At 34.9% G+C, this 11,542-nt stretch overlaps 1 protein-coding gene across 1 annotated transcript; it reads left to right on the top strand.

Annotated features, from left to right (window-relative positions):
• The first annotated feature begins 611 nt into the window (after nt 1–611).
• On the top strand, nt 612–8,379 carry rabac1 (Rab acceptor 1 (prenylated)). Its single transcript, XM_007250856.4, has 6 exons — nt 612–725; nt 2,758–2,830; nt 3,494–3,703; nt 5,491–5,588; nt 5,716–5,817; nt 6,181–8,379. The coding sequence occupies exons 2-6, from the start codon at nt 2,760–2,762 to the stop codon at nt 6,267–6,269; spliced, it is 570 nt and encodes a 189-aa protein (XP_007250918.3). The 5' UTR covers nt 612–725; nt 2,758–2,759; the 3' UTR covers nt 6,270–8,379.
• Nucleotides 8,380–11,542: the final 3,163 nt, after the last annotated feature.

Here is an 11,542-nt window from a genome sequence, read left to right as displayed (position 1 = left end):
AAAAATTTGCAGACTTTACTGTTTTTAAAAATATCTAAATATGTGTGGACGGGCCTGAATGAATACCATCTTTGAGGGCTATGTCTTATACAAAGCCCTGCATGTATTTGGCCAAATTTTTAAATTTTATTAAATTTTAAGAATGGGTTTCAGACTAAAAATCTTAACATAATTTTTAATACACTTGAAAAATTTTGTAAATGTAATAGTTTGCTTTTTTAATGTATATACATATTGTGTACACCTTAATGCTAGTGGGGAAAAAAACTACACACTTTGCTTTTACCAAATTGAAAAACTCTAAAATATAACCAAGAAGAAGATGGATGATCATGAAACTATCAAACCTTCAAACTAAGCTGAACTGCTTGAATTTGTGCACCAGGAGTTGCATAAATTTATCCAAAAACAGTGTGTAAGACTGGTGGAGGAGAACATGCCAACATGCATAAAAAAGTGGTCTCTCAATGTTTTACAGAACTGTATATTTTCTATCAAGACAAAGTATAATATAAAGCGTATTGCTTAAAATACATTTGATGGAAATACAGAGAAAGTATATTTAATGTATATTTTCGTAAAGTATAGTAGGCAACACTACTTATACACAGGTACTTACCGCAGATGGCAGTGTTCAGTATACTATACTCACTGTTATAGTAGAAGAAGCAGCAGCTCCACATCATCTGCCAGCAGAGCACAATATAAACAGGACCAACATTACAGTAAGAAGCGATTTTCTCTGCATTCTGTACGATTTAAAACCATTTTAATGTGTAAGTTATATATTCTTATAAACTACTTGCGTGTATAGTTATCTATTACATGCCCAGCTTTTATTGTGTAATATTACAGGGTGTAGAGCTAGTAACGTTAAGCAAGTTAGTTATTAGCTTAGCCTCGGTGGTTTAACGCAAAACTAATCTAAAAAAAAAAAACAGTAAAAAAAAAAAAGTTTAATTTTAGTTAATTTGGTAAATTAGTGACTTAAAATAGTCTTAAAAAATTGTAAAATTGTATTTTTGCCTTTCTTATACGGTTCTAAAGGGCTGGGCATGAAGTGACAAAGATTTTCCATTAGCACACGTAGACGTGGGTAAGCCAGGTCCAGAAAGTAAAGATCCAACCCAGGGTTTTCCACCAACTGCAGAGCCGCACAGGCCGTCGGTGCAAAACCATGGGTTGGGTTTTCACTTTCTGGACCTGGGTTACCCACCTCTAGACACGAGCTAACCAGTTAGTAGTTCGACTTGTCCATCTTAAATGGGGCAGGAGTTAACGTTACATTCAGGCGTCTACATTTGAGGTGGAACGGCACATTTATTTTGCAAATATTTTTAATTATCTTGCCTTTTCCTCCTGTTTTAAAATTAGGCATATAAAAGCAGCTAGCAAATAATAAAAAAAAACAAAAAATAAAATAAAAAAAATCTTATTTTACCTGTGTAATTTTATATTTTGTATATATGCTACTAGAGTTAAAGTAGAAATACACAATATTTTGACAAGCAGACAAAACAGAAAAAGCTGTGAAAAAATCTGTGATTCTGCTATTCAAATACTTTTTATTCAGTACAGTGATTTTTTATTAATTTCTTTGTGGCATATGTAATTAAAGAATATAATTAAATTTAAATGTATCTATATTTATGTATAACCCAGCAATAACGTAGTGTACGTTCAACAGGTTAAAATAAGCTTAAAACAAAAGCTGTGTATTGTTCCTTGAATGGTCAGCTTCCTTTGTGCTTCCTTTATTTTAATTTAATTATTTTTATTTCATTTTTTTGCACAATGTAACATCAAGAAATTATTTTTGCATAATGTAGTGGAGTAAAATGTAAATTTAAAATCGTAGTGGATAGAAGTTAAAAGTGACCCAAAATGGAAATATTTAAGTACCCACTAATTCTAGAGACACAGCCAAGAGCATGTAATATTAAAGCTGTCAACTAAATTAGGACTTTCTCTTGTTCTCTTAGTTGTGTACTTTCCAGCGGGCTAAGGTGCTGCCACTATGATCGGGAGATTGCTGGTTCGAATCTCGTTAATGTAGCTTGCCATCAGCTGCTGGAGTCCTGAGAGAGCACAATTGGCCTTGCTCTTTCTGGGCGGGTAGATGGCGCTCTCTCCCCACATCACTCCAAAGAGTGATGTCAATCAGCACAAGGCGTCTTCTGTGATCTGATGTATCAGAACCGAGTCACTGCGCTTTCCACTTTGAGTGTGAATTGTGTGGATAAAAGTTGCCTACTAACAAGGCTACAGATGTTTACCAAAAAAAGATAGTCCTCATATAACGGAGAATAAAACTGTTAAAGGTATATGTGATATATAACATTTGTTATATTAATATTCGTAATTAAAATACAATATGTATCCATATATTTGCACTTTAAAGCCGCATTAAAAGCTTGTTGGTCATTTTTAGGAACCTAATGACGTATTTATGATCTCTCAGACCGGTCAAACAAGATTCTTTGCATTCTTTCACAAACCCTGAAAGCTGAATATGGGGTGAGAGGTTTCCATTGACACACCCTTTCTAGCTTTTTATTTAAGGTTATTGAGAAATAGAGGTTGGTGGCCAAGATGTTCTACATTATGAGGTATTGTCTTTCATCTCTCTATGAGACTGTAGCAGGTCCAGTTATATAAGAATACATTTGCATCATGTCTAATTGTGTAAAGTCTGTGTAGGCATTTTACGGTAAGATAAGTATATTTGTTTCTTTTTCTTGGTGTGTTTGATTTTAGAAATGGATTCGAAATTGAGTGACCCCTTCAGCAGCGATTCAGAGGAGCTGCCCGCAGCAGGAATAATGAGCAGGTGAGAAAAATCAGAGTTTAAATGTTTTTGTAGGGATGTATTTCTTAAGCAGTTAGGGATGCCCTAGACTTATGTTTTTTATATGAACCAGCAGCCAAACATGCTTTTCTGCACCCTCTACTGGTGACAGTAGAGGTTTTCTTTACGTGTGTATGTGTGTGTGTGTGTATATATATATTATTCATTTTTGTTTTTATCCAATTAAAAATTTACTAATCTAAAAAATAAATCAACAGATTAATATATTTAGGTAAAAAGCGAAAGTAATGGAAGCAGTTACAAAAACTCACTGTAGCAACAAAATCTAAATATTTGCCAGAATTTGCCCCATTTAAACCTGTGATTACCAGCATTTTGAAAATAAAGTCCCTATGCTCTGTAGGCCACACCCCACATTTAAAGCCTGATTGGACAGCACAGGGGATTTAAACAGCTTGTGTTAATAGTGCAGTTCAGGGACTTATTGGTCTCTGACCTTTATCTTCTACAGAAGAGAAAAATGGGTTGCCAGGTCTCAGGAAGAGATACTGATCATATAAACCCAGTGTTGTGTGGTAACCTGAAATACTGGTTCTTTTCTAATGGTGGTGGTTGTTGTTTTTGCATATTGTAAAAGCGTACCTAACAGATGATGCACGTCGCTCTGTCTTCCTACAATGTCAGGCTGCTGCCCAAAGGCATGTCCGGTAGCATGATGAAGGAATGGCTGGACCGCCGGAGAAAGTCCATCCGCCCCTGGGCCGGCTTCGTGGATCAGCGCAAGTTCTCCAAGCCCAAGAACTTTGGGGAGCTGTGTCAGCGAGTGGTCAGAAACCTGGGTGTGTACCAGAGTAACTACACCTTCATCTTCCTGGGGCTCATCCTCTACTGCATGTAAGAAACACTGAATTATTTACCGTATTAATTCAGTCATTTTATTTCATAACAAACTCTTTGTTCTGTAATCGCGACTTTCACACTACATTACTGATTCACAACACGGGGTCTCAGATTACACGATTTTTACCGTAGGAAATCACAGACTCACCTGGCTGCTCTCCAAAAACACGCTTTGTCACAAGAAAACACCAGAACTAAACTCATGAGAACTAGACATGCCATGCCAGAGAATCTCTATAGAGGAGAATACGCACTTAAAGTGAATCCAACATTAATGGGTTCATATGAAGCAACTAAGCTAAATCAGAGTATATAAATGTCTGATCAGCTTCATACTTAAATATGTACTTATGTCCTCAACACAGAACTATATCAAATGTTTCAGTACTGCAGAGTAAATTATTAAGGTTTTAAACTTAGTACTCTGCCTGTATCTCCAACATCAGATTACCAACCAATCAGCTCAAAGTAGTGCCTTTACAGTGTAAAACCTGTTTTCTGTAGATAAACTAATATATGCAGGAACACTTTATTTGTTTCTTAATTAGTTTCACTGTCCTACATTCAGATTTTTTAAAATAAAAGTTTTACCTTTTCACTCCATTTACCCCCATTCATATAGCACACCCTCATGATCTCCCTCTAGAGTTTCAGGATTTCATAATATAGCATGGGCAACAGAAAGTGGTCAGACTCTGTATAAACAGCTCTGGTCATGCAGGAGATGCATTTTGGACCTGTGGTCTTTCTCGATATGTGATCCCATTGGCTGTAGGTAGTTACCGTTCTTCACTCCCAGTTGACAACTGGGTCAGATATTAAACATGTTGAATTTTCACTGGCCATCTACGGCTCTGCGAGCATCTTTCGGTAGTTCACACCACATGACTGTGCGAGTGCTGAGAGATCCAAGATTTTTTTTTGTTACTAATCAATGAAAAACTGCCATCAAGTGAAAAACTGGTCTAAAATCCTGTATTGTGAGCCTGGCATAAGTTGCCTTTATCAAAAACACAAACTGTTACTTGACAAAGTTAAAAAGGGATGTGCATGTTTCTGTGAGTTTGCATGAGTATGTATCTGATACTGATCAAAGCATATGCAAATGGAATATGATATTTTCTCCATAAAAAATACATTTAAGTAGCAGCATTTGTAATCATGATTTTTATCCATGATTTAGTCACAGAATATTGTTGTCATATTAATACAGTTATATTGTTAAGGGATTGACACTAATACTAATCTTGTGTGTTTCTGACATTGATTATGTTGTTCACAATTAAATAAACATTATCAAAAGCTTAGTCTTAAAGTAGAAAACGTGTGATTCTTTGTGTTTAATCACAGAATTCTATTGTGATACTTTTTTTTTTTTTTTTTTAATCGATTAACACTACTAAAATACTTTTTGGGGAAAACAAAGCTGTAATAATGAAAGGAAATCATTAATGTAAATGCTTTGGGTTAATTCTCTATGTAATTACTAATATTGTATTAATATTTTATATTAGATTAAGAATTATTTGTACAATTTCAATATTAATATTAATATTTCTTCAGATTTAAAAGTTGAATCAAATTTGTATCTTCTAAATGAGAATCAAATAGATTTGGTAAATCGGTGGTAATACCGAGCTCTTTTCTGCAGTGCATATAAATAAATACATTCAGTAATTCTGGTTGTTTTACCTGTGCTGCATCAGTCATATATATATTTTTGGATTGAATAATTAAAAAAAAACTTTAAAACTGTTTATATATTTCTCTCTCTTTCTCAGTATTAGCTCCCCTATGCTGCTGATTGCCTTGGCTGTATTTGTCGGTGCCTTTTACATCATCCACCTGAAGTCCCTGGAATCTAAGCTGGTAGTTTTTGGTGAGTGTGTGACAATCTTCTCACATGTGTGTTACTGTGTCTGTTTGAGTTCTCTGTCTCTCAGAAGTGAATAGTCGTCAGTAAACGAGTTGTTGTTGTTTGTGTTCTTCTCTCTGGCTGATCTCAGGTCGTGAGCTGACCCCGGGTCATCAGCTGGGTCTGGCCGGAGCCGTCTCTCTGCCGGTGTTCTGGCTGGCGGGCGCTGGAGCGGCGGTTTTCTGGGTTCTGGGTAAGTGTGTTTTTTTTACTGTTGTAATATGTTTATCCACAGAAAAAAATCTATTTTGAGCTAACAAATACATCAGTACTAGAGCTCTTAGGATCTGCCACACATTTTATTATTAAAGTTTATTGTGTGTCTTTTTTTTATCAGATTCATTTTAGGCCTCTTTTAATGATTTTGATGAGTTGAGATGTTTTAAAAATTGTATGGTCATGAAAATTTGGCTTGAAGGCATGGAAAAATCATGAAAAATGTAATGGTTAAAAAGTGTATGAACCCTGTTTTTAGAATTCTTTTAGCTAATTTCAACATATTTTATAACAATGCTTCTTAAGTATAATTCCTGTTCACAATGGTGTTTGTGTGCAGGAGCTACGCTGGCCGTGATCGGCACCCACGCTGCTTTCCGAGAGCTGGAGTCGTCTGACGTGGAGGAGCTGCTGATGGAGTCCGTTTAACCCCTCAACTCTCACCTCCACCTTTTTGGCTTTTAACCTCATATTTATCTGAAAGCTCCTGTCTTGCCTGAACGTCGTTACTGCTCTCTGACTGGCTGTGGCTCTCTGCGCTTCTCGTGAACGAAGTATAAACATCGCATCGCTCTCGGACTGGCCGGCCGGTATGGATACACACTGCTGCTGCTGCTGAAGCACAGATGCACTGACACCCGTACACTGACCATGCAGTTAATGCAGTTTATTCACACATTACATTCAACAATGTTGCTTAACAGATGGAAGAAAATTTGAATTTGAATTTAAATTTGAAACAGTTTTGATTGCAGACAGACAAACATTAACTGATAATAGACACAGTAAGGACAGTAGACCACATATGCCTTCACTGGTATTCGTTAATGCCTGTTACATACTGAAAATCTGCAAAAATTAACATAATAAATATATAAATATGTACACGGCTTCCATGTGCTATATCTGTATGTATTTAGTATAGTATAGTATTTAGCTATGGATATAGGGTTTTAGCTATGATTTAAAAAAATGAAATCAAAATTCAATATGATTATTTTGGTACCATTGAAAATTATTTTTAAAAATATGCTGAACGCATAAATCTGATAAACTCATTACATCATAGTGCAATACAGGTACAAGCTATTCTGTTATTATTATTATTATTATTATTATTTCGTTTTTTTTGTTTGTTTTTTTTTACATAAAAAAATATCCCAGCTTTTTTACCAAAATTTAAAAAAAAACTTTACTTGCTTTCAAATTTACTATAATTAGGAATAGGCTATAAATAGCATTTTCATGTATGTTTGAGGTTTGATGCATTTCTACAGATTAGACCAGCTCTGTCAGCAGCACCTTTAAAAATACCATCAGAAAAACACCTTCTCATTCAATGTTTTTCTTTATTTCATTCATTTTCTACATTGTAGATTAATATTAAAGACTTGAAAACACATTAAGGAGCACATATGGACTTATGTAGTAAACAGTAAAATGCCCCAATCTAAACCTGATGAACTGAGATGGTGATCTGAGGTGATTTAATTGGGATGAGCTGGAGCTTCACAGCGTGAAGAAAAAGCAGCAGCTATTGTTCAGCACCTCCAGGAATTCCCTCCTTCAAGACGCTGGGAAAACTGTTCCAGGAGACTCTCCCTCATGAAGACACTGAGAATTTTTTTTTACTTTTTGTTTACAGAATAATTCAGCATGTGTTCCTGTATATATTTAATATAGTCTTCAATATTACATTTATAATGTAAAAAAAAAATCACAAAAAGAAAGGAAACACATTGAATGAGAAGAGGTGTGTGCAAACTTTTGACTGGTACTGTGTTTAACATTACATTTTGCACTATGTTTTTTTTTGCAGTTTAACAGGACTAACATGCTTGTATTGTAATGCAGGAAGTCAGATGCAGATGGTCAGTACAGAACTTAACTAATTATTAATTGACACTAGTTAAGACATTAATAAATATTACTACTTGTTAATAATTTTAATACTTAGGTATGTTGTAAATAATACTGAACTGAAACAAAAAAGTAACAAACTTAATACATACATAATGATGCTGAAACGATATGGTGCAGCCCTACTAATAATTAAATATAATTATAGGTATTATTAATAAATGTCATCACAAATACGCCCTCCCCCCGATTACAGCTGATACCACTTGATCTACCGCCAAATCAATACATTTACACATGAGACTGATAAGAAAAAAGATAAAGATGAAAAAGCAGTAAAAGTGAGTGTGTCAAGGTGCATTATGGGAGATGAAGGATATCCAGGGTGCCTATCTTCATTTTTTTGTTTTTCTGTTTTTTGTATTTTATATATCCATATATCTTGGTGTTTTTTGTTTATGCTAAAGTATCTCCTATCTCCCTTTATGTCTTATGATGCCAAGAACCTGCTTGAGTGTATATTGCCATCCTGTGTACTCTTCTGTTTAATTCTGCCAGTTATTATGTATTATAAATAGGTATCATTTTTGTATCTTTTATTATCTGTTTTTTGACATCTTTCTTTTATCTTTATGTCGATCAAAAGGAAAGTGCAATAAAGTCTTCTGTCTGTATAATACATTTCTTTAACATTTTTGTGGTTTTATAATTAAAAAATGCCAATCATTCAAACTCTTTGGCTTCTTTTACAGGCTATAAAAAAAGTGTTAGCTAATGGCAAGTTCAGACTACAAAAGTTTAGCCCTCTCGAGTGTTAATTGGCAAAAACTGTGCAATTGCTCAATTGCTAACCATCTCAGACCAGCTAAATTATTCTTATATACACTGCCTGTTAGGGGTGGGCAATATTATATCGTATACAATATATCGTGACACAGAAATATCGTGATATTAAAAATTCATATCGTGATAATAGAGATGTTCTGTCTTAAAAGTAGTCTATTATTTACTGTGAAGCTTTAGGTGTATTTATTGTATAATTGTTTTAGTTTGCAGTTTATATGCATGCACTAAATATTCTGCAATATGTTTTGCTGCAATATATTATTTTATGCTATATTATTTATTTTGCCACATTATGATTATGCTGTCTTATACTATATTCCTGAAATTAATTAATTATTTTTCTGTTTTCCTATATCGCCAAGTATATCGTTATCGCAAAAATACCCTGAAATATCGTGATATTATTTTAGAGCCATATCGCCCACCCCTACTGCCTGTCCAAAAAAAGAAACGTCACCACCTGAATGTAAGTAAATGATGTGGGGTTGATGCTGCAGTTGGTCCGCAGGTTTAGGTTCAGCAACAGTATGTGCTGAAACAATGAGGTCAGCTGACTACCTGAATATACTGAATATAGACCAGGTTATTCCATCAATGGATTTTTTCTTCACTGATGACACAGGCATATTCCAAGTGTTCAGGGGGCATGAGATCATCATTTTCACACATGGATTGAGAGAGTTCACCACAGAGTCCAGACCTTAACCTCATTGAGAATCTTTGGGATGTGCTGGATGGAGAAGAGCTGCTTTGTGCAGTGGTCAGACTCTGTCATCATCAATGCTGCTGCAAGATCTTGGAGAAAAATTAATAAATTAATGCAACACTGGATTGAAATAAATCTTATTGCAGAAGCTTATTAAAACAAGGACACAGTGAAATCTCTTAGCCTGTGCCCGAGCATGCCTAATGTTTTTTGTCTGTATGTTTGTCCTTAATGTAATTTATGCATATCTTCGTTGTCTATGTTTTAAGATTTGGTAAGCACTACATAAGTATATTGTAATGTTATTATTAATTAGACCATCTGAAAGCAACCAGCAGCATCCAATCAGAAGCTTATTGCTGTATTATACCACAGTTATTTCCAGCCCTGCAATGTGATTGGCTGAGAGACTTTCTACGAGTACCGTTATCAGCCGGTAATGCACTGTAACCAAAGCTCTCCATGTATTTTACTTACAAGCCAAACAGCGCAGCTTTTTTATAACCTAAAAGATTTTTTTTTTCTCATCTTGTTAAATTTAAAATCTTTTAATAAACAGCGATAATGAAACTGTGGTATAATCGTAATAATACACGCAAGCTGTGTGCTATAACGTGTAATATTGGCACCGCTCAAGTGAATTATTTCTTAATTATTACTTTTGCTCACCTGTGTTCTGTGGTTTAAGTCTGCAGCCTGTCTGTATTATGAGCTCTGCAGTTGTTCAGTGATCTACATCACTTATTTGACCCATCATGCTCTCAGAAAAAAAGACAGTGACGTAATTCATCCCGATAATGCCACGTCTCCTCAGGCTCCTCCCTGTTTTGACCTCTGTGACCTTTTCTCCATGACAGAAGTCCCTGCTGCCCATCTCATTTTTTTGCGGTTGCTGTAGTGATGACCTTGGAGGATGACCTCCCCTGCTTTAAAGCATACTGCAGCAAAAACACGCCAGCCGATCGATATCCCATTACTGTGGTGCAGTGAGCAAGGGAGGAGGGGGGAGCAAACTGCAGTCTGCTCACTCCAGCCACCCTTTCGAGAGACTCAGAGTGTGTGTGTGTGTGTGTGAGTGGGGCCCAGCTTGCCCACTTTTGCAAGTCAGGACTTGGTTCTCATGTAGAAGGATGTAGAAGAACTGCAGCTCTCAGCAGACCGACAGTGAGTCACACTTAAAGAGACACGGAACCAGATGGAGCTTAAAAACATCACCATTATCACTATTACAGTCGGCTAGCACTATTCTATCGTGTGCTGGCTATCTGTGTCAATATATTGTCTATATTGCATCATTTACAGTGTCGTGAAAAATTATTTGTGTTTTTTTATTTGGTGATAAATTAGCGATTTTGCACTAGGCTCCCTAGTGTTTCAGCTGCATATATGGCCATTGTAAATGAATGTATTTTTGTAGAATGTAAAATATAAAGGAAGCTTAGTTGGACATTTGTAAAACTGGATGGAGTTCTCTTGAGTCTCTGCACGGATAATTTTCATACTGCACTACATATGTCTGCTATGTTCTTGCTGGAGTTTGGTGGGGGGGAACGTGTGCTGATGTGATAGATCACAGTATAAACCAATAGGGAGTCAGAATGGCATATGTTTACACTTCTCTACATCCAATCACAATCAGACTCACTCTATCTGGATGGAGAGATTTATCTGGAAGAGGCTATTTTTAAAATGTAGAAAGTAGAAAGTTCCGATAAATGTGTAAAAAAGTAAGGAGTAGAAGTAAAAAAGTTATCTAAAAAGATAATTACTATGGTAAAGTATAGATATAGATTTTCAATTCTCTTTATTATTTATTGAGGATCAAGTATTATGGATCCATCATAAGGTTAACTAAATTGTTAAGAATAATATACATTTTTAATAGAATTTGTGTTTTTTTATTAAGTATAAAAAATCCTTAAAACAATAAAACAAATATTATATTTATTTAAGTAGTTCCTTGGTACATGTTATACCTCTGTATTTGTACAACTATAAAGTTATACTTAAGTTGGTAATGTAGAAGTAAAAATAAGTATGTCCTCCAGAAAGGCTTCTGTGCAACTTGTCTGCACATTTTAATGTATTAAAATACTTGCCTTATCATTAATGTATTACATTATTATATTGCTACAGTTAATAATACTGAAAAACAATACTGAAATTTACACATTTTATATGAAACACTTAAAATCACGTTTAAATTCAATTTTTATCTTATTTTCATTGTAGATCATTAAAAAACAAAATTTTAATACTATACTATGCAGCCTTATTTCACTCGTCACTC

Source organism: Astyanax mexicanus, chromosome 6 (assembly GCF_023375975.1).
Source record: "Astyanax mexicanus isolate ESR-SI-001 chromosome 6, AstMex3_surface, whole genome shotgun sequence".
Taxonomy (NCBI): Eukaryota; Metazoa; Chordata; class Actinopteri; order Characiformes; family Acestrorhamphidae; genus Astyanax; species Astyanax mexicanus.
The sequence above is the reverse complement of the archived record's forward strand: the minus strand, read 5'-3'. Positions and strand labels throughout refer to the sequence as shown.